The sequence below is a fragment of the Melozone crissalis genome, unplaced genomic scaffold (genome assembly GCF_028551555.1).
Source record: "Melozone crissalis strain CALT ecotype California unplaced genomic scaffold, PUWL_Pcris_2 ptg000005l_1, whole genome shotgun sequence".
In the NCBI taxonomy this organism is placed as follows: Eukaryota; Metazoa; Chordata; class Aves; order Passeriformes; family Passerellidae; genus Melozone; species Melozone crissalis.
The window spans coordinates 29341706-29369221 of NW_026535783.1; the positions used below are offsets into that span (position 1 = coordinate 29341706).

At 43.3% G+C, this 27516-nt stretch overlaps 2 protein-coding genes across 2 annotated transcripts; one reads left to right on the plus strand and one right to left on the minus strand.

Moving 5' to 3' along the window:
• The first annotated feature begins 334 nt into the window (after positions 1 to 334).
• Positions 335 to 10523, plus strand: CHRNA6 (cholinergic receptor nicotinic alpha 6 subunit). The gene is given in 7 exon segments (XM_054284337.1): positions 335 to 433; positions 436 to 649; positions 2927 to 3066; positions 4205 to 4249; positions 5891 to 6000; positions 6142 to 7126; positions 10073 to 10523. Coding segments are annotated over 7 exon segments (1716 nt in total). The 3' UTR covers positions 10196 to 10523.
• Positions 10524 to 14193: 3670 nt separating this feature from the next.
• CHRNB3 (cholinergic receptor nicotinic beta 3 subunit) lies at positions 14194 to 24727 on the minus strand. The gene is made up of 6 exons (XM_054284392.1): positions 24664 to 24727; positions 22406 to 22557; positions 21320 to 21364; positions 16798 to 16907; positions 15691 to 16573; positions 14194 to 14404 (listed from the first exon to the last, which is right to left on the minus strand). The coding sequence occupies exons 3-6, from the start codon at positions 21344 to 21346 to the stop codon at positions 14270 to 14272; spliced, it is 1155 nt and encodes a 384-aa protein (XP_054140367.1). The 5' UTR covers positions 21347 to 21364; positions 22406 to 22557; positions 24664 to 24727; the 3' UTR covers positions 14194 to 14269.
• Between the last annotated feature and the right edge of the window lie 2789 nt (positions 24728 to 27516).

The following is a 27516-nucleotide window of genomic DNA, read 5'->3' on the forward strand; positions in this document are numbered from 1 at the left end:
CGCATTTCCAGGTTCGTATGGCTTCTGGTAGACATGTTAAAACCATGTAACATCCATTTCTATCACCTGAAGAATCAGTCCTCAGCTAAGAAACTGAAGCTGTTTCACCTGTGCGTATTGTGACGGACTCACTCAGGTGATCATCGGGCAACAGCTATAAAGCAGCTGCTTCAGCACGATGAGAATTCTTAACCCTTTGCTGAGGGGCTGAATGAATGCTCCCCCTGCTCCATGATGGCTGTCCTGTGTCTTGCCTTCCCTCTCTCTCCTGCACTCTTGCACATTCCCCGAGGCAGGGGTGCGGGTGACTGGAAATGTGAAGTCACCTGATAGGATGCTGCCTGACTCCCTTCGCTCTGAGCGGCGTAAGCTCTCCTTGCCTAGTGGTAGTGAAAGCAACTCTGCAAGGCTTTGCTCTGCTCAGCAGGCTGCTGAGTTTGCTGCAGATACCAAACAGAAATCCATCCTTCTACTGCCTACTTACCACCAGGAGGGTTATATGTCTTCTTGCCTCTTGTTCCTTCTGCCAAACCTCTTTTCTCAAAAGGAAGCTCTGTTCTGCTGCTAGCAATGCATCCTAAGCCGTGGCTATGCTGGTGTTGCCCTGCTTTCTGTGTGTGGGCATTCGTGTTCACATCCTTGATTAAAGGTAGGCTCTCTTTGATACCAGTTTCTAGAATATTTTCTAGTTACTGTCTCTGCTTCTGTTTTCTTGAATTAATTCAATGTAAAGCTTCCACCAGCTATTTCTAACCTGAAATCTGTAACACTTCAACAGTATTTGTAAAGAGCTAAAGCAATGCTAGTTTTCCAATGTAAAACTCTTCATTTGTGTTTGATAACTAATGGAAGAACTATTTCTAGAAAACAATGGAAATGGATTAGGGTTCCTAGTAGTTTCATTTGATGTTTCAATTTGCAAGTGCTTTAATAACGCAGGCTATAGATGTGCATGGTCAGTACTTACACTTTCAAAAGTGAGAACTTTAACTATTGTTCACTATTGTTTGTGATCTGTGTTTTAAATGTGCTGCAGTCATTTCTGTTCACAACTCTCATGGAGTTTAGCACGATTTTTGCATTTAGGACACATTTATTTTGAAACTCTCACTTCTGCAGATGACCAAGATGTGTATCAAATATACTGCTTGTCTTAGCAAGGCATAAGAAACTGTTTTAAAGCAGCACCATAGGATAAAACCTAAATACATGTCTGGTTTCATTACTTTATTTTAAAGCCTGTATCTATTAAGAAGCCAGTGGGAAAATTTCAAATGAAACATGATATTAGATGCATTTACTTTATGTTCCTACAGTAGTCTACTTCTAATCACAGCGCTATGGGTGGTGATGATGAAATCTGAAAAGAAAAATTTTAGTTCTCTTTTGAATGAAACAATACATGATATAAAAGAATCTAAACTTCATGACATATTCATGTGTCTTCTCTGAATGACGCAGAAAGGATTAAATAAAATATCACGTTTTCAAAATTTTCTGTACATGTAAGTGGCCAGTAGGCAGCATTTAATCTTGCGGTATGATAATCCCCTGCAATTTCAGGATGCTTTGTATCACCTTAGAGGTGAAATCTCTTTTCCAAGAACAGGGGAAGGACAGTCTAATCATGAAAGTGCAGCATACTGAGACCAGATGTCTCCCTGCAGGACATCTGCACATCCACAGGCCCTTGAAGGATATGTAAATTGCAAATTTATGTGCCAGAGACCATGCTGCCTGGTACAAACCCCTTCTATGTTTAATATTTGCAATCATAAAGGCTTATCATGGTTACTTGTCTGATGTGTTCTAGTGCAATCTGGGACTAATGCAAAAAACTTAGGACAATGAGTCCAAAACCAAATTTTTCCTCAGTTGTATCAGTAATATCTTTGGGATAATCATATAGCTTTGATAACACAGCTGTGCACAGCATGAGACCGAAATTCTAAATCTTGTGTTTATAAAATGTTTCTATTTTAGGTGCTGAATTACAGTAATGTATTGTAATAACAAAGTTTCTCAAGAAAATTGTTCTTCTGAGCTGTTGTTGCCAGAGCCAATAAAATTTAATATTTTCCTTTAGAAATCAAAGTGTAGAGCCTTTTACACTGTGAAAATAACTGTTTCAGGTTTAGACTATGTGTAACAGGTTAGGAGCATTCTTCTTAACTCTGCAGTGAGTCAGTTCAGTGCCTGTCACATACCTTGCTTCTTCTGAGCCATCTGGTATGTTCTTCATTAATGAGGGGTTACAGCTGTGATCTGCTTGTTCCCAAAGAACAGTTCTGTATTACATAGATGCATGCTACTCTATAAGAAATGTTAATATTTCCACTTTTTTCTTGTTCTTAGAACTTAATAAATGAACTTTCTGCAAAGAAAAATTGTGCTATCTAAAGAATGAAAATATCAATTGTGAGGATAAAATTCAGTCATAATGTTTAAGATTAGGATGCATCATTGTAGTCATCCAATCACCTGATAGAGATTTTGATACAGTAGTTGCAGCGTCAAGCTTTTAATTTCTAAGTAGGTATGCTTTTCATGAACACCCTGTTTTACTGGGAAGATCCACAAAAATTAAATCTGTGACATTTCTACTTCTTATATTTCACACCACCTTCCTTTGGTGTCATACCAAGGTGGGCCAAATGGAGGCTCATAGGCCAAATCCAGCTTAGGAGACAAAACCACTGAAGCCATTACCTTACTATTTGAGGAAACAAGGAGTAGCCAACATTCTGCAGGAGGATGATTTCCACTGACACCATACTGGCAGCCTCTCCTCTCTGTGCTCTGGTAGCTTTAAACATGGTCACAAGCACAAGGTCAAGAAATATAGCACAGACTAGTATGTTATCCAGCACCTTTTCCCCCTTTTTCTTCTTTCTGGCTCAGCTGTTCTTTGTCTTTACCAATACAGATACCACAGCCTGCAAATCAGAGGAACGGTTATTTCACAAACTCTTCTCCCAGTACAACCAGTTCATTAGGCCGGTGGAAAATGTGTCTGATCCTGTCACGGTGTATTTTGAACTGGCCATCACCCAGCTTACAAATGTGGTAAGACTCACTACACAGTACTGCTGAGCTTTGGGGATGGTTGTAAACACATGCAAATTGCTGAAGCAGGAGATGTAATTGTGATGGCTGCACCTACAACTCTCCTAGCTTTCGTTTCATGTGTTTCTACCTGCACCTGCTGAAACCTTTGCTGTTCTTTTAGTCAGATGAGTTGTTCCAGTTGCTTGAACAAGTGGTTTGAATGACACAGATTTATTTCCTTACTTCTATAGAATCAAACCCCTCTGCTTCAGGTAGCAGCCTCCAGAGCCCAGGGCAGAAGCACTGAATGTTCAAGCCCAGGCTTCCTCTCTTCACAGGGCTAGCCCACTCCAGAGACACCTAGTGTGTCCACATTGTGTGTAGCACAGGACCAATTCTCCTTTGGGACTAATGTCATTTCCCAGCAGTCCTGAGGGGAAAAATCTTCTCATTTTTTCAATCTATGTGTTTCAAAATGATGTAAGGGAAAAGTGTGGAAAGTGGAAGAGTGGTGTTTTAAAGCATGAAGGTGGGGATGTATGTTGCATGTTTTGGAATGCAAATGGGTGTGGGGCAAACATACTTGGCAGGACAGAGCCAATGTGGAAGAAACAAAACATCACCTTTCTGATTTGTGACTGATTGGCAATTGCAATAAGCGACTGTAAAAAGAAGGTCTCTGTACGGCAGCTACCTAATATAGTGCTGGTCAAGTGTGTCTGCTCTAGAGGTTTGCATAGAAATTCAAAACACTGTGATACAAAGGTCATTTTCCTTGAATCTCAACCAATTCTGTACTGTGTAATCAGAGTTTTTTAGACACTGAATCCAACAAAATACACAGCCACAAGAAGAATCTCATTCTTTTGGTACAGGTCAGAGCAATTCTAGGTTGTGTGCTCTCCAGATACTCAAATGTCTGGCAAAAGAGTGCAGCTTTCTGTATACCTGATATTTATGGAGCATGATTTTTCAGTAAAGTTTTATTCATTTTTCAGTAGGGTTGCACACAACAATGTACAATGTGTAAACCTCTTGAAAGATGCTAGAAAAAATCTGGTATCAGTTAATGTGAAATTCTCTTTTCCAGTTTTATGGGCAAACATTTTGGCCATCTCAGGATACTAAAACTGTTTATGCCTATGTTTCTTTATAGGATGAAGTCAATCAGATTATGGAAACAAATTTGTGGCTAAGACACGTAAGTGACTGTGTTGCATTTCTCTTGCATTTTGCATTGAAATGATTAAATGTGTGTTACTTGTAATTCATGTCTATACGATAAGTTTTTGTTTTGTAACAAGGATTTAAAAAATTAATGAGAAGCTCCACAATGAAAAAGTAATTTCTTCATTCTTTTTACCTAGAAGTTACATCTTCTTTCTTTCCTGTGGGATATATTCTTCTCCACCTTCATGATTATTGGTTTTCTTCTGGAAAATCGAGCTGGATGTACTCCTTAAAGAGTGATTAAATATGCCATTCTAGGTCATCCCCATCAAAATATTTATTAGAAAAAAGAGCACGCCTCCATTGTTCCTGATAGCTTTGAGTATTTTTACATAGATAAGTATTGGAATTAAATACCAATATAGCCGGATGGAGCGTACCAGGGCTCGTCTGGCCCTTGCTGCTTGACCAAGGGTGGCGGCTGTGTGGTTTCACCTCAGAGACACCTTTGGCTGGCTGGATGCTGCAGCTCGGCGCCTGGGACAAGTCCAGGCATGCAGGAACTAAGATTTACCTCTGGCGGAGAGGCTTTAGGTGAGGTGAAGGAAAGGAATCGAGTTCTGCTGGAGGGTTTCAATCCAGAGCTTTATTCGTGGCACACAGGCCTCTGAATGCAGCAACAGCTCCAACAGAACCATGAACCGTGTGGTCAGCGTGTCTTTTAACTCCAGGAAGAGGGGAGGGAAGGGGTAGGTATGCCACCAACCAGGTGAGGGCGGAAGGCTCAGGGGACAAATGAGGCCTGGTTAGCCCAATGTCCCCAGGGCTGAGAGGCATCTTTTGAACTTTGCCAATCACACGAAGCCCTTTCTGGAATGCAAGATTGACGGACAGCACTCAGCAGGGGACAGGGGAGGGGAAGGGAGAGGTTATTGGCACACCTGGGGAAGGAACCCAGATAAGTGAGACAGGCTATGACATCACACCGCAACTAAGATAAGGATTCTTAGGGGACCTAAACTGCTGAGAAAATATAGCTAACTTGCACCATTGTTTTCAAGCACTGGTTGTGGTCCACGCAGAGTTTTCTGTAAAAGAGAGCATACTTACCATAGGTGAGAGACTGTGGAGCATGGCCCCATGATAGGGCAATAGGCAGCAATGCAGGAGAGCTGCTGTGCATCCCTCACTGCCCTGACCCGGTATGTCAGCACTCCTGTGGAACCAATACTGTCTTCTGGCAGCAGCTGCCTGTTTGTGAGCAGGTGGACCAAACATGGAGGTGCTGGTCTCCTCTGGTGCTGTCCTCCTGTCACCTGTGGGGTGCTGCAGCAAGGTCCCTATTTTCTCTTGGCAGTGGGTAGGTAACCTTTCACAGACAAGGCTCTCTACTGATGTCACACAACAGAGGAGAGATCTCAGCATGGCAGCAGTTCATAGCAATTGGCACCCCATCGCGTCACAGAGAAGAGAGCAGCAATCAAGAGAGCAGTGTTCACACATGTCTAGTGTTTCTCCAGGTCATGGCCTTCCTTGGAATGATCTTTTGGACCATTGTCCCCTTCTTCACATGCTACACTTCATTACAGTCTGTCATTTTATGGGAAGATCTGAGAAACAGGTATTTGTTGATAGTTTGAAGTTTTATAATCCTTGTCCATTCTTCTTTCAGATTTGGAATGACTACAAACTGCGATGGGATCCCAGACAATATGATGGCATCGAATTTGTTCGGGTACCAGCAGATAAAATTTGGAAACCAGATATTGTCTTGTATAATAAGTATGATGATTCATTTTACCCATTTTATTGATTCATTTGAATCTTTCTCTCAAAAATATCTCCTTGCATCTCCTATAAAAACACCCATTACATTTTATTTTCATGGTAATTTTTTTGGTTTTGCCTCATTTGTCTTTCCAGTGCTGTGGGAGATTTTCAAGTTGAAGGCAAGACCAAAGCCCTCCTTCGCTACGATGGAATGATCACCTGGACCCCACCAGCTATTTTTAAAAGCTCCTGTCCTATGGATATTACTTTTTTCCCATTTGATCATCAGAACTGTTCACTCAAATTTGGCTCATGGACCTATGACAAGGCCAAAATTGATCTTCTGATCATTGGATCCAAAGTAGATATGAATGACTTTTGGGAAAATAGTGAATGGGAAATAGTTGATGCTTCTGGCTACAAACATGATATCAAATATAACTGCTGTGAAGAGATCTACACAGACATAACATATTCTTTTTATATTCGAAGGTTGCCAATGTTCTACACCATAAATCTGATCATTCCCTGTCTTTTCATCTCATTCCTGACTGTGTTAGTTTTTTACCTGCCATCTGACTGTGGTGAGAAAGTTAATCTTTGCATCTCAGTGCTTCTTTCTTTGACTGTATTTTTACTGGTGATCACAGAAACAATCCCATCCACCTCTTTAGTAATTCCCTTAGTTGGTGAATATTTACTCTTCACAATGATATTTGTGACTCTGTCAATTGTCATCACAGTGTTTGTCCTCAATATACATTACAGGACTCCAATGACACACACAATGCCCAAATGGGTAAAAACCGTCTTTCTTCGCCTGCTCCCCAAAGTCCTGTTGATGCAGAGGCCACTAGAACAGCAGAAAAAAAACACCTCCAGAAAAACCAAGAAAGTATCGGACAGTAAGTTGGGCAAGTCAAAGCACAGCAAACACAAAGACACCAAATTGCACAAGGAGCAGCGGTGCAGTCACTGTGATCAGGCAACTGAACTCCGTACCACCAAAAGACAGCCGAGCCATCAGTCTTTGAGATGGATGGCAGAGCACATGGAGTACTCTCCAGAGGTGAAGGATGTCATCAGCAACGTCCAGTTCATCGCAGAGAACATGAGATCTCAAAATGAAACCAAAGAGGTAAGGGAGGTAACCATCCCTTTAGGGCTGGTTTTGTTTGTATTAAAATCAATGGTGATGACAAGGTGGAGTGCCTGTGTGCAAAGATCAGGGGCTAGGTCAGCAGGGCACTTGTCCTGGTAGGAGTCTGTTACAGACCCCCTAGGCAGGATGAACAGGCAGATGATGTATTCTAGAGGAGGTTAGAAGAAACATCATGATCACCAGCCCTTGTTTTCCTGAGGGATTTCTGCTTGCCAGGAAGCTGCTGGAAGGGTAACACAGCAGAGAAGAATCAATCTAGTAGGTTCCTGAAGTATGTGGAAGATAATTTCCTGACACAGGAAGCAAGCCAACCAGGGAAGGTGCCCCACTGGACTCATTGTTTGTGAACAGAGAAGGACTAGTGGGAGATGTGACAGTTGGAGGCCATGGGCACAGCGACCACAGAATGATAGAGATTTCAGTTTGGAGTTTAGTTGTGAGGGGTGCCAGCAGAACTGGATCTCCAGCAGCTAGACTTTGGCCTGTTTAGGAAATTGATTTCTAGAGTCCCTTTGGAGTGAGTCCTGAATGTCAAAGGAGTCCACAAAGGCTGGGCATGGTCTAAAAAGGAAATCCTAAAGGTACAGAAGCAGTAGGACGAGTTGCTGGGGAAGAAGACCATCTAATGGGTTGTTTATGTGAGGTCATGAATTTTTTTCTTATTTGGGATTACTATCAGAGAAAATGGTGCACACTGGAATTTAAGGGATTCTAGGGCCATGTCCTCCCTAGTCCTTTTGCAGCTTCTTTTAGTTTGTAAACACAAACTAAAAGAAGCTGCAAAAGGATTTTCTGACACCAGGAACTCATAAGGAGCAGAACTTCTCTGACACTTCAAGATATTTATAAAAGTATTTAGAAACTAATGCAATAGATATCTTTGATCTGTCATGGAATTTTTGCTTTTGGTTTTGAATTTTTTTAGATGCTCTATGATGATAAAATCCATCTTAAAGCTAAGTACTGCTGTATTTATATGGAAAATCACAACAACTTTATAAGGGAAATGTTGATATGCATTATTTCTATCAGAATATTTTGTTGAAATTCATACAACTTCAGTAAAACCTAAAGATCACCTTTATTCCCCCCTTTCTTTATGCCCTGCAGAAGAAGTTTCATCTGAAAGCAAAATCTATAAACTTCTGAATAAATAAGTAGAGTTAAGCCAGTGACTGGATTCATAGAGTGAGAATGTAGCACATGCCAGTCTGAAGCAAAAGACAGGAATGTTTTTCATAGAGGAGGCTGGGGATTGAGCTGAGCCTTGCTTAGTACCTATGGCCTTAGTGCTTTGCTTAACTCACAAATTTCAGCCCTGCTTTCATTATCACGCCAGCTGCACAAAACGTATCTAGGTACTGATTCAGCTACTTTCTCTGATGGTCTCCCAAAAAGAAGTTTTCCATGCAGTCATGCAAATAACTTACTGTCTTGATTATGCAGCTCAGGGGAAATCTTCTTTTGCTAATTTTGCTGATTTCCATTTTGCAAATTTCTCCTGCCTCATGAAATTTTATTCTTAGTCCAGTGTGTTCATGAGCAGCTTTGTATCTTACCTTTTAGAACATATTAGAGATGGGAAGCATAATTTTTCATTTACAAAAAATCTCCTTTTCAGGGAAAAACCAAGATTTGTTCTCAGGCAAGCACTGGGAGGCTGCTTCTGCTTCCGCCAGATATACAAATGGGTGGTGTTATGTATAGTCCTAAATAAATCAAAGCCCTTTAAAAATTGCAGAAACATTTATAGCTGTTGGAGTTCTTCCTGAGTGCTCTTTCATGCAAAGTGCAGCTTCCATGTCTGATCTTCAGAAGTCCTCCAAGGTTCTTCCCTGACTACCAGCCTGTTTCTATTCATGTTCATGTTACTATCATGGCCAACTTCTTTTTCATATAACATCCCTGTCACTCAACCCAACACTAATGACTATCACAGCTGTCCTCTCAGTAGCCCTGGGAGGTTGGATAGGATTAAACTAAATACAAACTTGAAAAGTCTTACCCTATTTATCTGTTTCTCTGGCTGAATTGCCATTATCAGAGTCTACAACTTCAAACCTACCCTACTTAAATTTTACTTATACTCTCCAATACCTGCTGCTGTATTCCTCACCCTCAACATGATCAAAATCCTAAAGCCAGTATTTTCTTGGATACAAATATAATAAAATTGAAAAAACAAGTGGAAGGTCCCTCAGCAGAGAGCTCTTAACTAGTCACTAGTTTATATGTGTGAATGTTCTTCTGATGCAGTGTTTCTTGTGCAGTACAAGTTCCAAGGTACAGTTTAAAGGACAGCAACTTCATTGAGTGTGGTTCTAAGATCTGTCTCTCAGCCATGCAAAATCCATTCTGTCCTGCTTAGCACACAACACTGCAGTTTGCTGGAACCCTTGCTTTGCCATAGTCCATGCGTCCATGTGTCCAGTTTCCTGAAATCAGTGGGGCTTGATTGGTGAGACAGTGTTTCAAATCAGACCAGAATAGCAAACTGCATCTTGTGTAGGCTGTCAGGATAAATCCTTCAACAGGGTTTAGTGATGTGCAGCTGTGGTGCTGTGCCTGCTGTTAAACCATCCCACTCTGCACCCACCACATGAACAGGTCCTGTTTGTTAATATCAGCACCACAGCCATGGATTAGCTGCCCTCAGACTTGAATATTTAGAACAATTCAGCAGACTAGCAGACAGTGTTGTATGTTCTCAGCCAAACGTGGTAAAATACCATTAGAAAATCAGCTCCCTCTGAAGAGACGTGAAAACTGAGCAACTATAAGCATGACAAGCACATTCCTGACTTGCATGTGTGTTCTTCCTTACATTCAAAAGCACAAAGGGCATCTACTGCATAATGTCAACTCACAATTGTATGTAACATTACATGGATTTTATCCTTCTCTTTTTTTATTCTCTTGCAGGTGGAAGATGATTGGAAATATGTAGCTATGGTGATAGACAGAGTATTTCTCTGGGTATTTATAATCCTGTGTGTGTTTGGGACTGTAGGGCTCTTTATCCAGCCACTAATAGCAGAAACATAACTCAATCCATTGCCTTTTATCCACTTTTGCTCTTGTTTAATTTTTGGTTCATAGAAATTTACCTTCTATTTCTCTCCTCTAACATCATGCCTCTGCTCACCACCTCATCAGCACCCAGCCACAGAAGCTCCCAGAACAATAAAGTATGCGTTTACATTTATGTTTGAAATCAGACAGATCTTAAGCATTTAATCATATTTGAAGACAAATGGACTTAAAGTTAGAATTTGGTTACCATGTGAGGCATACACATTTGAAAACTTCATGCCTCTAAAATCTTTTAAAATTAGTTTGATCTGCCGCTTACTTTTCCATGAAAGGGGACCAAAAGGGGTCCAAAGTCCCCTTTACTTCCTGATAGTAAGTACCAAGACCTTGATGAGCTTCAGTAGGATTTCTAAGCCACCTATCTCACCAGGTTAACAGTGGTCCTAGTCCACAGGTTCTGTTCTGAAAACTCTCACTTGCTTAGGCTCTGACATAAATCCAACAGAGAAGGGTTTGTTCGTGACTAGATACTTGCCATAGACAGAATTGGTTTGACAGCACTGGATTGATCTGAGGTTTTGTGTTTTTAAAGCCCAAGACCAACCTAAATTATGCATATCCCAGCAGGAGAAGGATGGATACCATGAATCCTCTGCAAAGCTGAGCACCCTGTTTCAAACAGCTGTGCAGCAGTGTTCTGCTTCCTGACTCCTCATGGGTCTGTGCTGTGTGTGCAAACCTGAAATTTAGGGCCATGTCCTTTGGGGCTGAGGTTGCTGATTTGTAACTAAGTCTCAATCCTAGTGTGCTTCCTCCTGAAACACTTAGTAGATATGTTCCTGATGTGGTTTCTATAAAATGTGGGTGGTTTACCCTTAAGTCCCTCATTTGTTTATATTCCTATAAGTTTTGTGGTGAAAGGTTCTTCTTTAAAAGGCATCACTTCAACTAAACCAAATGGCTCCAAGAATACAAACCCCTTGTCTCTTACAAGAACCTCTAAATTTAACTGTACAGTGTCAATGCAGTGCTTTCAGTGTCTGACATGCATCAGTCTCTGCCCTGAACATCACCAATCCCTGGAAAGTAAAACTCCCTATTTCTGAAGTCACTGGCTGGCCATTTACTCTTTTGTGATGTTTCATAATAAAGAGAATAGGAATGAATTAGTGTATATGTTAAAGGCAGAATGACAAGAATATAACTGTCTTAATTCACCCAGTCATGACTGTAGAAGAACAAGTAGAAGAAAACTATTATTTTTTGTAATCTCCCTGAATGTTGTTCAATTATGTAGCAACTGACAGACAGATGTATGAAAAAGCATGGTTTATTTTGTCAGCCTGTCAATTAAATGTCACTCCTGAGATATACCTTGAAGAATTTGTGGTTTGGGTTTTTTTTTAGATTTCTTCCTGTCAATGTGTTTATAAATGCTACTATTGGCTCTTTAATCAGAAAGAAGGTGAGGGAAAAGAAAGGAAATTTGCAGAGAGTTGAATTCTGAACCTAAAAACTTCATTTCTACAGAAAAGACATCTGACTGCCAGCATTCACTGTTACACTCTTTAACCATCCAAACCATGAAAATATTGTGGCTGAAGGTGCATTGCATTGGTATCTTAAGCATGACAGCTACAGCCCCACAGCTGAGACAGTATTAAGGCAGAAGGATATGGTTTTTTGTTAAGACTTGTCATTTGCAATATTGTCATCCACAGGCAGAGTAGGTAGAGCAGAGGGAAGGGCCAACTGGAGGACTGTCTCCCTAATTGTGTATTTAGTGGCAGACCTTTGTGGGGAACCTGTTGAAGGCTTTTGTGGGCCAGCAACAAAGAGATTTAGAGAAGCTCAGGATCAGGCAGCACAAGGGAATGAGTAGTGACACTACAGATGTAGCAGTACCAGATGCAATGCTAGGAAGACTCAAGGCCAGAAGCCATACCTGTGCAATTTTCATACATCTCCAACACATGAGCTCTGCTAATCTTCACCAGCATAAACCAGAAAAAGCAGCTTGGCATCAGACACAGACGTGTGAGACAGAGCCATGTGTTGCCTGCGGGTGGGCAACCAAAGTGCTGCATGGTGGAGACAGGACCATCTGTCAGGTGGACACCTGAGGCAGATTCCCAGGAGAGGAGGCTGTCATCTGTCATGGCTAACAGGCAGCCTCCTGGACACAGTGCTCATTGGGAATACCCATCACTACTGGACCTCAAAAGTCTGGAAACACTGGAAAGAAGAGCTTCCTGGCCCTTTTCCTGTAGACATTTCACAGTACTGTCTAGGGAAACAAACGCACTTTATGCAAGAAGAGAGGAGCAACTGATAGAATGGTCAATGTGTATGTGTTTTATGGTTTTAATGGTCAAATCCTATCCTAAGATATCTCTCTATATTTCCCAAAATAAATGAGTTTATTCCAGCAATATAATAACCACATCTGAATGCTTTTTGCTCAAACTCACAGAGAAATAATAAAAAGTAATAAGGACTTTCCAAGAACCTGAAAATCTCTTTGTTTGAATACATTTGGGACAAAACTTTTTAAATGGGCTACAGTCTAGCTTTGTTGACAACAAATCAACAGCAAACCCCAATGTACGGACACCCCAGGAATCATTTACTAAATACATCTTTATTAATAATAATTGCACAATTGAACACAAGTTTCTGCATTGACACAACATGATGGGATTACATCAACTCATGGAGGTCTGACATGCATGCACAATCCAAGCACAAGAACACCTCTATGTATTTTTAACGGTTTCTAACTTCCATCTCTAGAGAGACAGTTTCAAGGCTAGCTAAAATTTTAACACAGATGTAGATTGTCAAAAATTTCATCTCCAAATCCCTTGCTAACCCTGAAAATATTTGCAAGTTCTGAATGGGATTTTCTAAAGCACGCCATGTTGGAAAACAGTGCCCCAGCAAAAATTGTGCAGGAGTTTCACCTGGGTGTTTTCTGTGACATCTCACTTATTTAACACTTTTAAGAGCTGTTTCTAATAATGCAAAAGGATCCCACAATAAATTAATAAGAGGAGTGAAATTCCAAATTGCCTAGGAAACATGGACAAGCCAACATCTAAAAATGTATCTTCCTGGTGACCAGCTCACCCCATAGCTCTCAAGAGAAACCACACTCCTGCAACAACCAAAACTTTCATCTGCCAAAAGAGATATCTGCAGCTTCCCTGCAGCTGAACATTTCAGGAATATCACTGTCGCCTTATGGAATAGCATAGCCACCTTCGCTTAGGTGATCTTCCACTTGTGAACAAGCAGGTGAAGGAATAATAGTTTCTAAATGTGGAGCATTGGGAAAACTCCTCACTTTGTCAGCCTTCTGGTACACTACAGAGCAGCAAGCAAAATTGCAAATAATCCTGAAAAGTGGGCAATACCTTATAGCTTCCTGATGGCTGAGGTGAGAGAAAAGTGTGCATGCTATGAAGGCTGGCAGCAGGTGGGCAGTGGTAGGTTCTGCCCCATCAAGCTGATCCTACAGCAAGGTGAGGCTAAACAGTCAAGGTTTTGAACATCCCATCAAAGAAGAATTCATACTTTTTCTGATGCACATGCTATGCAATTGCTAGTTCTGACACATACATAACGCAATCTGTAGACACTTACACTGCTTTTTAATTGGAAACACAGATAAACTGAGTAGAGATTTGTGTTTCTACTGTAACTTCTTTTACAATGTAGCATTTGAACTGGCATATCTGCCTTTTAAATACAATGATTCTGCAACACCTTCTATTTCCAATTTTAACTAATTATTTTGGCTTTTATAGTAATACAACCAAGCTAACAATAAAATAATAACCCAGTTGTGCAACCCCAGTTCACTTTAGGCCTTGGCTGTGCACCAAGCTCTTCTCTGATTTCAGCAAAATCTGTAATTGGTATAGTCATTATTAAGATTGAAAACACTACTAATAAATGCCCACTGTTACCATCACTTTCCCTCATTCTTGCTGCTGCTTCCCCTCTTGTATAGCAGAGACCAAGCTCCAAGGCACCACTGTCCCTTGGCACCGTACTTGTTGTAGGTTACTGAGGGAGTGTTTTCTACAAAGTGTTGTTCAACCACATCCGTAATGCAGGGGTAAAGATGAGAACTGAACCCGTCACTGACACCACCAGAAATAACCACAGGAAGATCCGATCCAGGACTTGAGCTACAAACTTCCAGTCTTGTACAACCTGGAAAGGACAGAGAGAGGATAAACGTAAATGGGAACAGTGCCTTGTACTGTGTTGATACTGCTACATACATTTCAGCTCCCCAAATCTGGTTTTAGAATTAGACGTTTGTAATATGTGGTAGCCTAACAGAGATCACATTTTCAGCATTCATAGCTGCAAATCACTCAAACCCCCAAAGCAATTCCATGGTTCTACACACATGGTGATGGTGATGAGACTTCCTCAGCCTGCACAAAAGCTTTTAGTTAAGTGCATATAGGAAAATTTACAGACTTAGCCTTGAGGATGGCTTTCCAGTGAACTGGACTTCTTACAGGGAGATCTGCATCTCCCTGTAAATGCCAGGATGAAGCTCTGGCGCAGCACTTGGACACAGGCATTGATTCCAGTACAAGCAGTTTGATTTACTTGTGTTTGCTTAAGTGATTTGTTGACTCAGATTGGTTACACTCAAGAAGGGAATTTTGAATGGTGAGTGCTGGCACAACTATGCATACAGAAAAGTGCTATTTATTAAGGTGATTCAAGGAACCTTTTTATTAAAATTATTTCAGCTTCAAACAGGTATTAGTCATGGACAGTATGTGTTCACATACTACATGTGTGATTTACTGTTCTTCTTTCTGCTGTAGTCCTCTCAGCACACTTTAAACAAAGCCCTAGCTCTTGCTAGGATGATGCTAACAGACGTTTTTCCAAATGCATGCCAATTGCTCTACTGTCCTACCCTTGCATGAGATTCATTGTTTGCAAACACAGTAATTTGCTATTTTAAAAGCCAGGAGGCTCATTGAGAGGTGAAGGATAGTAGTTGGGAACTAATCTAAAGAGGTGTTAGTGAAAATCTAGAAGACCTTCACTCAAAAAAGAGCAACTATGCAGTGCACAGTATGGAGGAGGCCAGGACTGACACCTGGCAACTGCCATAGAGCTTGCCTGTAAGAGTAAAAGTTACATTTTTAAGCATATGAGTTTAGAGGCTTCCAGATTTGTGTGTATCCCAAACTTACAAAGGACAAGGTTTTTCAAATAAACCCAAACCAGGAATTCCTCCAGGAGAGGCTCCTAGAGTCTCTTATATTTGCAAAGAGCATGGACTCACAGAACAATACACTTGTCCTTGAAGCTATGGTTTGTCTCAAAAAACATTTATCAAAGTCTGAGAAAGAATATGTCTCAGAGGAGAGCAGGAGGAAGAGGCAAAGGGAAAAGCATGAAGAAAAGGAAAGTGCTTGGAAGCCATTGCTGCCAAGGAATTCCCTCCTTGCCCTCCCTCCACCTACCTGTCTGATGAAATGCTCCTTTTTAACGTGCCTGGAAATGTACCGAATGGAGTCTGCTGCCTTTTCCAGAAAGGCAATAACAATTTTTTCTCCGTCTTTCGCTTGCTTGTATTTCTGCTTCCCCAGAAACTTTGATTTCGAGGTGGTTCCCTTTTCTTCAGTCTCTGAGAACGAGTAGCGATCTACGTGGGCCCTCATGCAGAGCAGACGAGGCAACTTCTGGAGAAAGAGCCTTTTGACCCAGGGTGCCATGGGATGGTAAGTCGCTGAGGATCGGTGGTGGACATTGATAACAAACACAGTCACGATGATAGAGAGGGTCACAAAAATCATGATGAAGAGCAGATACTCACCGATCAGAGGGATGACTTTGGAAGAAGAAGGGATTATTTCCTCAATCACTAAAAGGAAAACAGTGAGGGAGACTAAAACTGACGTTGATAATGAAAGCTTTTCACCTTCATCTGAAGGTAGGTAAAACACCAGGACAGTTAGAAAAGACAATCCCAGGCAAGGGATTATTAAGAAAAGAGTGTAAAACAACGGAAGGCGCCTCAATACAAAGGAGTAAGTGACAAATGGGTAAGAGTACAGCCCATCCTTCCTGTTGCCTTTCATACCTTTGGCGTTTAAGATCTCCCACTCCCCATTATCAAAGAAGTCTTTCCTGTCTACATTTTCATCCACTAAAATCAAGTCCACCATATTGCCATCATAAGTCCACGACCCAAACTTCATGGAGCAGTTCTGCCTGTCGAAGGGGAAGAAGGTCACATCCATTGTGCAGGAGCTCTTATAACTGGCCGGTGGTGTCCAGGTCACCACTCCATTGTACTTCACTATGGCTTTGGTCATCAAGGATCCCTCAAAACGTCCATCAGCACTGGGAGTTGGACAGGAAGAAACAGTACCAAGTTCAAGACTATGTTTGCCCCAGTTGTACCCCATTTGAGCTCTGTTTTCCATCCCTCACCTGGAGCACAAGGTGCACAACATTCACACAGCCTAAAGAAGCAGCCTTCTGACAGCACACACAAGCCTCACAGTAGCTGACACGCCTTGCCCAAGCTGTGGCCCAAGCCCAGAGCAAGGAGCCATGTTACTTACTTTTCAAACAAAACGATGTCAGGAAGCCACAGAGACTCAGAGGGAACCCGGATAGCAGTGATCCCACCATATTCATCTGGATTCCAGGAGAGCTTGTGGTCGATCCATTCCTATAACAAAACAGCAGAGTCCTCTGCCCACTGATAAGCAGCAGCCTCCTTCCTCACCCTGGCATGTGCCTCAACAGCTGCACGCACAGCACAGCACAGCAGGCAGAACCTGCTATGAGGCTGCTCAGCTGCAGAGAAGGTGCCAGACAGGCATGGCTGGGAGGTGTTGATCCCCACAGGCACTGCTCCTCCAGACACAGGTGAGACCCAAGAACCCATCCGTAGGCTAGCAACCTCAAAGCCAGCACTCCTGGAGAGCACTTGACTCTCACTTCACTCACCACCCTGCACAGCCCACATGAGAGTAGTCTAAAATGAAGGAGCCGCTTCCTTTTAGTGCAGCAGCTTTCCTTCCCTCTGAGAACCAGCCCAAGATGGTTTTGGCTGGCACAGACCCCATGGACCCTAGGTGATGTGGGTACTAGCACTCAAATTACTAAGAGGTGGCCTTAATTCACTTTTCAGTGGAGACCTGGCTTTTTTCAGTAAATGGAATACAACACCTAATATCTGTACACTGTCCTTGAAAAAAAAAAAAAATTGGTCTTTCATCAGAAAGACCTGCAGACTGTTGCAGGAAAAATAATATGATGTTATTGCAAAGTATTTGGTTATAAAAGCAGGGAGAATCCTCTCCATTTCCATCATGTTGAACTCTAGAATAACTTAGTCTCTTTTTTTTGATTTTCAGATAGGGAGGTCATAACAAAGTGGCTCCAACAACCTGGAAATTTCCACAGAAAGGCAATGGAAAATCAGCTCTCTGATCCTTGTTCATTATTGATGAGGATATTCATTTGCCCACAGAAATAGCAGCAATGTCATACAAGAGCTGTAGACTGTGGTCAATATCAAGAAGTGGAAGATTAACCAGTTTCCATTAAGCTGCAGCACTAAGAGATCTCCAGGGATGCAGAGGTCTCAGCCTTCACTGGGTAATTCCCTTCATGACTTAAGGATGAACCAAAAAAAGCAATATTGTCTATTAATTCTCCATATGGTTCCCTTCTTGTTTCTTTGACTCCACATGCTTCTCACAGCTATACTAGAGAGATTTGTTATTGTTCAGGTGTGGAAAGAGAGGAGGGGCCATTGCTGCTCATAGTCTCAGAATGAGGGACAGAGTACACCACTTTTAGCATGGTCTTTTTTCTGAAGATGGTTTTCTAACAGATGTCTCCAGAAGCCTAGGCTGTTAAGTGGTCACAGTCTCACCTATGTCCTGGACACTTCCTGTAATAGGTACAACGAGGCTTAGGCTGGAAACATACATCATGCAAGGGGATGGACAGGGCCAAGCAGCAACCAACACAGTCATCTTGTAGCCTCCTAACACAAGAGCAGCAAATACCCCATGAGCCACCTGGAGATAGAATCATCCCTCTGGAGTTGAACTGGAGCAGCCTCTTGGCCTGGGTGATTTGCTCCATCTGCAATACTCCACACTTTCTCCCTGCCCTGCATTGATTTCTCTCCCAGCTAAAGTGCTCTTTCATGTCTGCAAGGCAAATGGTTGTTTCTTCTTACTAGAGCAGAAAATAGGCTGAGTGCAGACTTGGAAGATGAGCAGTTTAAAACAGGAATCTCCCTGTGGGCTATGCTGACACAAACCATAGCATCAGATGCATAAGGCTCTTTCCTCTCTTCTCCATTTTTTCCAAGCTGCTCCAGACATTGCAATTGCTCTCTCCTTCCTCCTGTTCTACCGAATTTCCATTTCTGTGCTGTCATTGAAGAGTTTAACCCACTGCTAGTGGAACAAAAACCACGAGACTCAGATTCTTGACCCTTGCTAGCAGGGGGTCATAGCTTGCCTGAATCCAGACACTTTCTCAGCAACCACTAAAGGCTCCTCTGAATCTTGTGTGTCAGCCTGCTTGTGTATCAAGTCCCACCATCTTGAGCACCAGGATGTTTGAGGTTAACAAAAAAAAGGAAAAGAAAATGCTTGTGGTTTAGGTTTGCTTATCCAAGAAAATTAAGACTCTTGCTGAGAAATTATGAAGGTGATCAGGAGCATGGATTCACTAAAAGTAAATCATGCTTGACCAACGTCATTGCTTTCTAAGATTAAATAACTCCCTGGATGGTCAAGAGAGAGCACCGGATATTGTCTACCTTGATTATAGCAAGGCTTTCAACACTGTCTCTCTCAGAACATCCTTGTGGGCAAACTCAGGATGTTTGGACTAGATGAGTGAACAGCGAGGTGGGTTGAGACCTGGCAGAAAGGCAGATGCCAAAGAGCTTGCAATCAGTGCCACAGGGTCAGGTTGGAAGCCTGTCACTGGTGGTGTCCCCCAAGGTTCCATACTGGGCCCAGTGTTGTTTAACTTATTCACCAATGATTTGAATGAAGGCACAGATGCCTTCTCAGCATGACACAAAGTTCAGAGGAGTGGCCAACACCCCAGAGGGATGTGCAGCCCTTCAGAAGGACCTTGACAGGCTGGAGGGATGGGAAGAGAAGAAACATCTGAAATGTAAGAGAGGCAAGTTCAGGGTCCTGTACCTGGGGAGGAACAACCCCAGGCACCAGCACAGGCTGGGGGTGACCTGCTGGGAAGCAGCTCTGTGGAGAAGCACCTGGGGGTCGCATGGTGGACAACAAGCTGCCCATGAGCCAGCAGTGTGTCCTGGGGGCCAAGAAGGCCAGTGGACCCTGGGGTGCATTAGGGAGAGCATTGCCAGGAGGTCAAGGGAGGTGATCCTGTTCCTCTGCTCAGCACATCTGGTGAGGAAGATCTGGAGCTCTGTGTCCAATTCTAGGCTCCTCAGGACAGAGAAAACATGGACAAAGCAAGTCCAGCAGGGGTAACAAAGATTATGAGGGGACTGGATCATCCCTCTTACAAAGAAAAACTGAGGGAGCTGGGCCTGCATGAACATATAACCACAGCAGGACATCTGGGTCAGGCACAGGTATTTAGTGCTCAGCCTGAGCTCCTGAGGGCACTTATACATGTGAAAACCACAGCCAGTTCCTCATTTTCCACTCCCTGTACATTACCTTGGGTCTTGATGCCCTCAGCTCATTAAATGGAGAAGTGGTATTAGAAATGGTAACAACTCCAGAGAGCCCAACTCTGGGAAATCACAGTCCGGAGTTTCTCTGAGCTGCCCTAGCTAAAATCTGAGGATTCCAAAGCCTTCCAGAGAAATCAGTTTGTCTACAGTGCACAGGGCTTGGATCTGCAGGTGAAGATGGGTTCCAGGAGAGGGTTGGAAAGGGGAGAGGACAGATGAGGGCAGATGAGTTCTGCTGTCTGCCCAAGTGGATACCCAAAGGGAGCCAAGATGTGGCCTTGTGCACAAAAGGGGCTCTACAATTGCAGCTAAAGGTGGGGAAATTGTAATACTGCAGATAATTCAGGACACGTTCCCAGCAGTTGTATTTGGACCAGAGAGAAATTTCTCCATCAAAAGGGGAAAATCCTGTCTTCCCCACAGTGAGGGAAGGGCTGAGCTTCTCCCTCTTCAAGGGAAAGATCATCTTTACACGCAATATCCATATTGGTTTTAGGGGTCTTGCTCCAGCCAGAATCTCACACTCACTGCAGCAGTACAGTAACCAGACTGAGACAAAAATTGAGTCACATTTCTCATCCACCAGCCCAGTGACCCCCAAGAACTTTTCCTCATGGCATGATTTCAAGTACGGTTTGTTTTTTATGTCCTCTGGCCAGGATCAGCTGACATCTTTACAGATATTCACAAGGCTGAGAGACTTAAAATAATTGTCACAAGGTCAATAAACTGGTGCAATGTAACCTAAACCAAAAACAGTGTTCTTCAGGAGTGAAGAAGAAAGGAGACCTAACAGTTCAACTTGCACCTTTCCATCATTTGTATAAATCACCATCTGTTCTAGAAGCAATTATGATAGAAAGATCTGATTAATTTGCTACAGCTTTTAGTGGGAAAAGGTCTGTGGAGGGTGTGTGTGTGCGTGTGTGTGTGTGTGTAACATACTGGCCTCTTCTTTCTCTTTACATACGCTGAGGAATGAAGAAATCTATCCGAGGCACCACTCTTGGCTCAGACAAGGGAGACAGTACTTGTGTCACCTCTAAGTATGAGACAGGATAGTCCCTCAGGGCACATACAACATCCCAGGGATAGCCACTGCAATACCAGCTTTCCTGAAATAAATACTGGCTTGAGCACACAGCTGGGGTGCAGGTCAGGAGAAGAGGGTACCCTATGTCCTAGAGGCCTACTTGCCTGCCTTTCTGTCTCTATACATAGGCTGAAGGGAGAAGAGTGAAGAAGAACTTCAGGTTAGGTATCTTGGTGCTGGCCACTCAGCATCATGAAATGGGATGGATGGCACAGTGGGCAGCAAACTGAAATGGCTACTCAGCTCAGCAGTTCCCATGGGGAAAAGGGAGGTGTGATGTGGTCTAATTTACCTGTTTCAGCCACACGTTGGTTGTCATCAGCTGATTCTTCTCATCCTAGAGTGAGACAGGGAGAGAGGATTGTAATACCAAAGCAGCCATTAGAAACAGACCCTGTGCCTGATGAGTCCAACTCTGTGCCAAGAAGAGGAGATCCCTATGGTCCTGTTTCCCCATGGGCTTGGGCTCTTCAGTCACCACTAAGGGAAAGTGACTGACTTTCTAGGTACTGGCCCTGCTACCACTGGGAGCCCCTGAGGCTGGAAAACTGAGGCCTGGCATTCCGGAGCTCAAAGGAATCATATGCCAAAGAACCCAGGATGCAGCCAGAGCTCAAACAGCAAGTAGTATCACACGTGCTTGTGGGCTCATAGGATGGCTCATCTCCCCATACTGCCCAGCCTGGAGGTAGTTTGGGAAGATACAAGCTGAAACATTGTCCTAAATAAGTAAATAAAGCACAAAATTAGTGTGTGCCTTCCACAGCACAAGGGGAGGTTACCAGGGGCTGGTGGATGTAAGGAGCACATTGTTATGTGGGAACCTCTGGGCATTGTGCAAATTCCACCATGCACTGTAGCAGAAAGAGAAGGGAAAATTTCCAGAAGGGAAGAAACACAGGATTAGCTATGTTGCCTCTAGAGTTTTATCTTAGTGACCAGCTGGGTTAAGACTTGAACTATCTTTGGCATCAATGCTAGCTTGCTTGGAATGAATAACACACAGCCAGCTCTTACTCTTCCTCAGTCCTCTCCTGTAGATGTCTTGTCATTAAATTGCAACATAGATGTCAAGGACTGTCTGGCATGGGTTGTTTGATCAAAACCTTAAGGACATTAGGCCATAAGAACAATAGGGAGAAAAGGACCTTCAGGTTTCCTTCAAAACAAATGAGTCCTACAGTCCATGCTGTGGGTGGAGGGGAACGGGGTGGGGGGAAGGTTGTATCACCATCAGCATTTCATGCTCAGTGTTTTGCTGCCCAACCATCACTGTGCATTTCTTGTGTCAGGAGGCAAAAGCTAATTACATTACCAGTCCTCCCAGGTGAAGGCATAACTATCTATAAAAGTGGTGTTTTATGAACACAACACTTACCACATCCACAAGCTGTGATATCTTTAACCCAAAAAGGACTTTGATGGTGTCGTTGGAGTTTTCCACAGGGCGGACCCATTTCTGATAGCCTTCAAATAAGTGCTTGAGGAGCGCATCCTCATTTTCAGCAACTGAACTGAAGGCATTCACATCTGGAAGAGAACAGCACAGAGTGGAGGCATTGCCAGAAAGCAGGCATGTAGAATGCCATGACCTGAAAAAGAGCAATGATGTGAGGAAAATTCACCTCTGGGCAGGTCTTGTGTTGTGCAGCAAATTCTGCAGGAATTCAGATGTACAGACTCTCAGCAGAACCAGGGCAAGTGAATAGAAAGGCAAGATAGCCCAAGCCCAACTCACATTAAAAAAAAAATCATCAGAGCAGTGATGACTTTGTACCAGGTTTATGTTTTCTATGAACTTTTTGCCAAAGCAAAAAGAGCCCATCAGGCAGCAGTAGGAGCTGGATGATGCAGTCAGAGCTAGATCTGCCAGGCAAGCACAGAGATATCATGGCCTGTACCTGCACGACTTGTGACTCCCACAATTACTGACACCAATCCCCCCCTTGCACTTGCTACCATGAATGGGGAAGGGCAGACCATCCATCCTTTCCCAAACTTCAGCCCACTCCCTGTGGTGTTGAGGTTCTGACATGATCTCCATCTCTTCTCTTGTGCACAAACACAGCAACCAAGGGTGAGAAGGATTTTATCTCTCTTCAAAGCCACCACAGAGGAAAAAAGACTGGCTCCACACAACAGGGATCACAGCCAATATTGCTGTGTCAGCAGTCAAAAGGGACCTCACAGGACACTGTCCAGGGCCCAGCTTGTGCTTTGACAGCCCCAGGATGAGCAGAACATCTGCCAAGCATTAGGAGTGGGAGGGGTCTGCAGGCCCATGGATCTGCAGTGCCAGGATCTGACAGTGGGAGAGCCCTGGAGGGCACAGTCAATATGCTCACACACCATGTTCATCAACGATCAGAGTTAAGGCAGCCCCCAACAGGGTCCCTGTACCACATGGAGAGAAAGGGCATTCAAACACAGCAGCCCTTCCAGACAGAAAACTGGAGGCAGAGGATCATGCTCTGCTTCTACATGGAGGAAAGGATGTGACCACAGACCACTATCTCTGCCCATGTCCCCTTCCCCAGCAGCTGCTGCCCATCTCCTGAGCATGACAGGCTGTGCAGCCTCCTCCACCTCGGTCAGGGTCTGTCTGAGGCTGCAGACAGGGCTACACCTCCCAGCAAGCAACACAGCTGAAGAACTGCCCAAAGCAAAAACCTGATATCACAACAGAGTTTTCCATGGGACAAAATCATTCTTTAATGCTCTCTGGATTCTCTCAGGATAGCACAAGGTCCAAGCAACACTGTCATTCCCACTTCCAGACACAGCAAGATATACCATTCCTCTTTGAAGGAGCTATAAACTCTGAAACCTAGTGCTTGCACTCACAAAATAACAACTTTACTGTCAGATGTTCCAGCACAAGCTGCGTTTGTCCTCTGTATCTGCAATACAGGTGAGGTGGGGTTATCAAGCCCTGGGCAGGCAGAGGCTGGCTGATCAGAGGGACCTTTCACACTCATTTCTACCTGTTCCATCCCAGAGCCAGGCATAGCTCATGAAGCTGTCAGCACAGTTTATAATGGTCCTCTATAGGACCACACTCTGTCTTGTCACTTTGTCACAAGCTCTTGAGGTCTGCTATTTCCAGAAATGTCCCTTCTGCTTGTTCCAGAGTTTATTCTCATGCCAGAGCTGACCCTAGTCCTCCACAGCAAATAATGGACAGAGTCTGCGATCTGTCCTAGGAAACTAGATTGGTTGCCCAAACATGGCAGATGGGTATTGCATCTGCAACCAAAGGAAGAGAAAGAACACATTCTCCTCTTTCACTACCCACTGCCTCAGAGGTCCAACCTCTTGACTCTGAGTCTTTGCAGAGCCACTATCTCCTAGATATTTCGCTTTCCCTTCAGGAGATTCATAGGGGCATATAGTTGTTAAAAACAAGAAATTTAACAGAAAAGCCCGTGAATAGAAAAATCCGTAACCCCAAAATATGCACGATCAAAACCAGCTCTGTCTTACTGCCAGAACACATTGCTCTGTTTCCATTTGAGTATGACATCCTGCACACATATATGCAGCCACACACCCTCTGTGTCCATGGGTGTGTATGACTCCCCCCCAAAAGACAACGGTGCCATTTCACAGCCCACATCTCACATAAGGTTCAGGTACCTAATGCTCCAAGGGGGTATAAAAGACAGGTGGTAAAGCTGGATTCGGGGCTGGATATGTTGAATCTCATCTGCTGAGGAAGCCACAAAAAAGTGAAAAATACTTGAGGAGTTTCAAAAGGAAGAAAGTCAGAAGGAAGAAGATTGCTGCCTTTTTAAGACAGCCTCAGTACTTGCAAAAAGACAGTTTAAAAGCAGAAGTTATTAATGAGAAATAAGAAATATCATGTGGGAAAATAGCCTAACAGTTCCTTTGACCAAGCCCCACTTTATGGTTAAGCTAGATAAACCCACAGAGAAAATATTGAACAAAGTAGCACTGCCTTTGAAAAAAAGAAGAGAAGCAGCCATAGGACAGATACATCCCTGAATCTACCATATGATGGACTGAGAGGCAAAAACTGGGGAGCTCCCTGGCAGGTTAACATGCATTCAAGTATTCAAGCACTGTCTGCCATCTCTCCCCTCTCCCAATTTCCTGTCTCTCTCTGTGATCTGTCCAAGTAGCAGCTCCCCATGGGTGCAGGACAGGAGTTCTGGGGCAGAAACTCTGATAAACAAATGTGCAAAACACTCCAGTAAGTACAGACAAGACACTTAGCCTTTTATCAATTTGCCTGAAGCATTTCAGGTTTTCTCTTGGTGACAGAAATTCTCCCTTAATTCCCTTTAGCAGCCAGAAGTCAAGCCTAGGATTTTTTGTTAATTTCTAGCCAGCAATTGCCCCACCATCAGTTATTAAAACCTAGTTGTCAAACTGACCATGGTTGCAACACAAAGGCAGCAACTGATACAACCCTCTTCTGCTACTACTCACACGGTGTTTAAAGGATGACCAAGGGAAGCCAGCATTCACCGTATCCCAGAAAGCAGCAGCTAACCGGCCAACAGAAAAATAAACTTGAACAACTGCAGCTCAGCTTGGAAGGAGAAGAAGAAATCACACCTACCTGAGCGGCTCAGACACAGCACAATGAGCACTAGGCAAAGCATGGGCACCACCGTGGCTTTTCCTTTAAATCTGATCTTCTGTTTTCATTAGCAAATCGGTCTCATCTTTGCAGGGGACTTAAACAATCTAGTTAAAAATCGAAGCAGGCAGTTGAGCCGGCAAGGCAAGGCAGCACCTTCCTAGCCTTATCTTGCCCTCATTATGACGCTTGGTAAATCACACTTCATTGATTTTCAGTCAGCTGTCACATCCCGTAAGCCTTAAACAGGGCTCTGGGTCCTAAACTCTGACTGATCTCCTTGTGGCAGTATTTACATGGCTACAAGCACTGCGGTCTAGGAGTATGCGAGAGGAAAGTCTTTTAAGGAGGAAAAATATCTTTTATGCTACTGCTGATTACAGCTGGGGAAAAGAAAAAAAACAGACTGCAGTTCAGACCCAAAGATAAATCAGATGCCTTAAAGATTATCTGATTATCTGTTCCAGGTGTATCGGTTGTAGAGGCAGACTCCCTACAGACCTAACTTAGCTTATTCCATGCTACGCTTGCTGTTCTGGATCTATAAAATGGATTTGGGGGGCAAAAAACATCCAGTAAGAAGTAAGTGGGAAAACAATGCTGATTTCTAAATTTATATCTCATACACAAAATATCACAGACAGCAGCACACAGGTCCTTGCACAGTACTATCCACTGGCACAGTTTAACAGAGAATGCTGCCCCGGGGTCTTGTGTTTAGCAATGGGAGTGAGGATTATTTAGCCAGTTTCTCTGCAACCAGAGCTCTGTCAGTCCCCCCCAGTGATACCTCACACAAGGCTCCTTTCAGAAACCACCAGAAATTGGAAGCAATCACCAGAAACTGCTGATAATCAAAAGGGATGCAGGTTCCTCTTTTCCCATCCCCCTGACACTCCTCTGCTGAAGGATTATCAGGATCTTCTCTCTTTTCTTCTCAAATGAGAGTTAGTTTGGCATATCTCTCAAAAGAGGAGGTTTTCTCCTGAACTTTTCAGTTTAAGGAAGAGGCATTCAAAAGTCTTTTAGCTTGTCCCCAAACCCAAAACTCCTCCAGCTTTGATTATTTCTTACTGGCTATTAAATTGCTTGCTGCCTTTTATATGGGAAGCCTGGGGGTTTTTCAGCAATGCGGGGTACACTTCTGGCAGTGGTCCAAATTTTGGTACAGTCACAGGTTTTGTGATTTAGATTTGCCTTATCTAACACCCTCACAGAGGATTGATAACTGGCAGCTATAATCTTACCAGATTATTCATCTTGCTGTAATGAAAAATTTGCCATATAAGTGTGGTTCAAAGTCACATTGCTGCTGCAAGTAACATTCTTGTAGTGTCCTATCAACTTATTCATGCTTCTGTGACCTTGCAGCCTGCTGCATCCCCAGCTCTCAGACAGGCCACTGGCAGCAACTCAGTGAGTTTGCTTTTTCCACTACTCTACTACACACAAGAAATCTGCAAGGGCCCTTCCTAGCTCCACAGTTCTGCACCTGGTCACCTGCCAGGATTAGAGGAGCAGCTGGCTTCTTCCTCACCTTTCCCCATCTCAGATGCAGAAAGCCATGCAAAAGCAAGAGCGCAACCAAAAAAACATCTTCAATGAAGTGTACTTTCAACACCAGCTGCTGTAACTTCTCAGTTTCCCTATTAGATCAACACCAGGCACAAGTACACAACTTCTTGAGCTACACAGGAAAGCTCCTTTTTTTTTAATGCTGTCTTCAAGAGAACAGCAGTCATTTGGCTGGAGTGGTGGGGACAGACAACACCACAGACTGCCACAAAGCTGAGTCTAAACAAAATCATTCTCCCCGATACAAATTTTTCTGCAACAAGGTTACCACTTTAAAATGCTCACCGCAGATTATCGAATACTTTCCA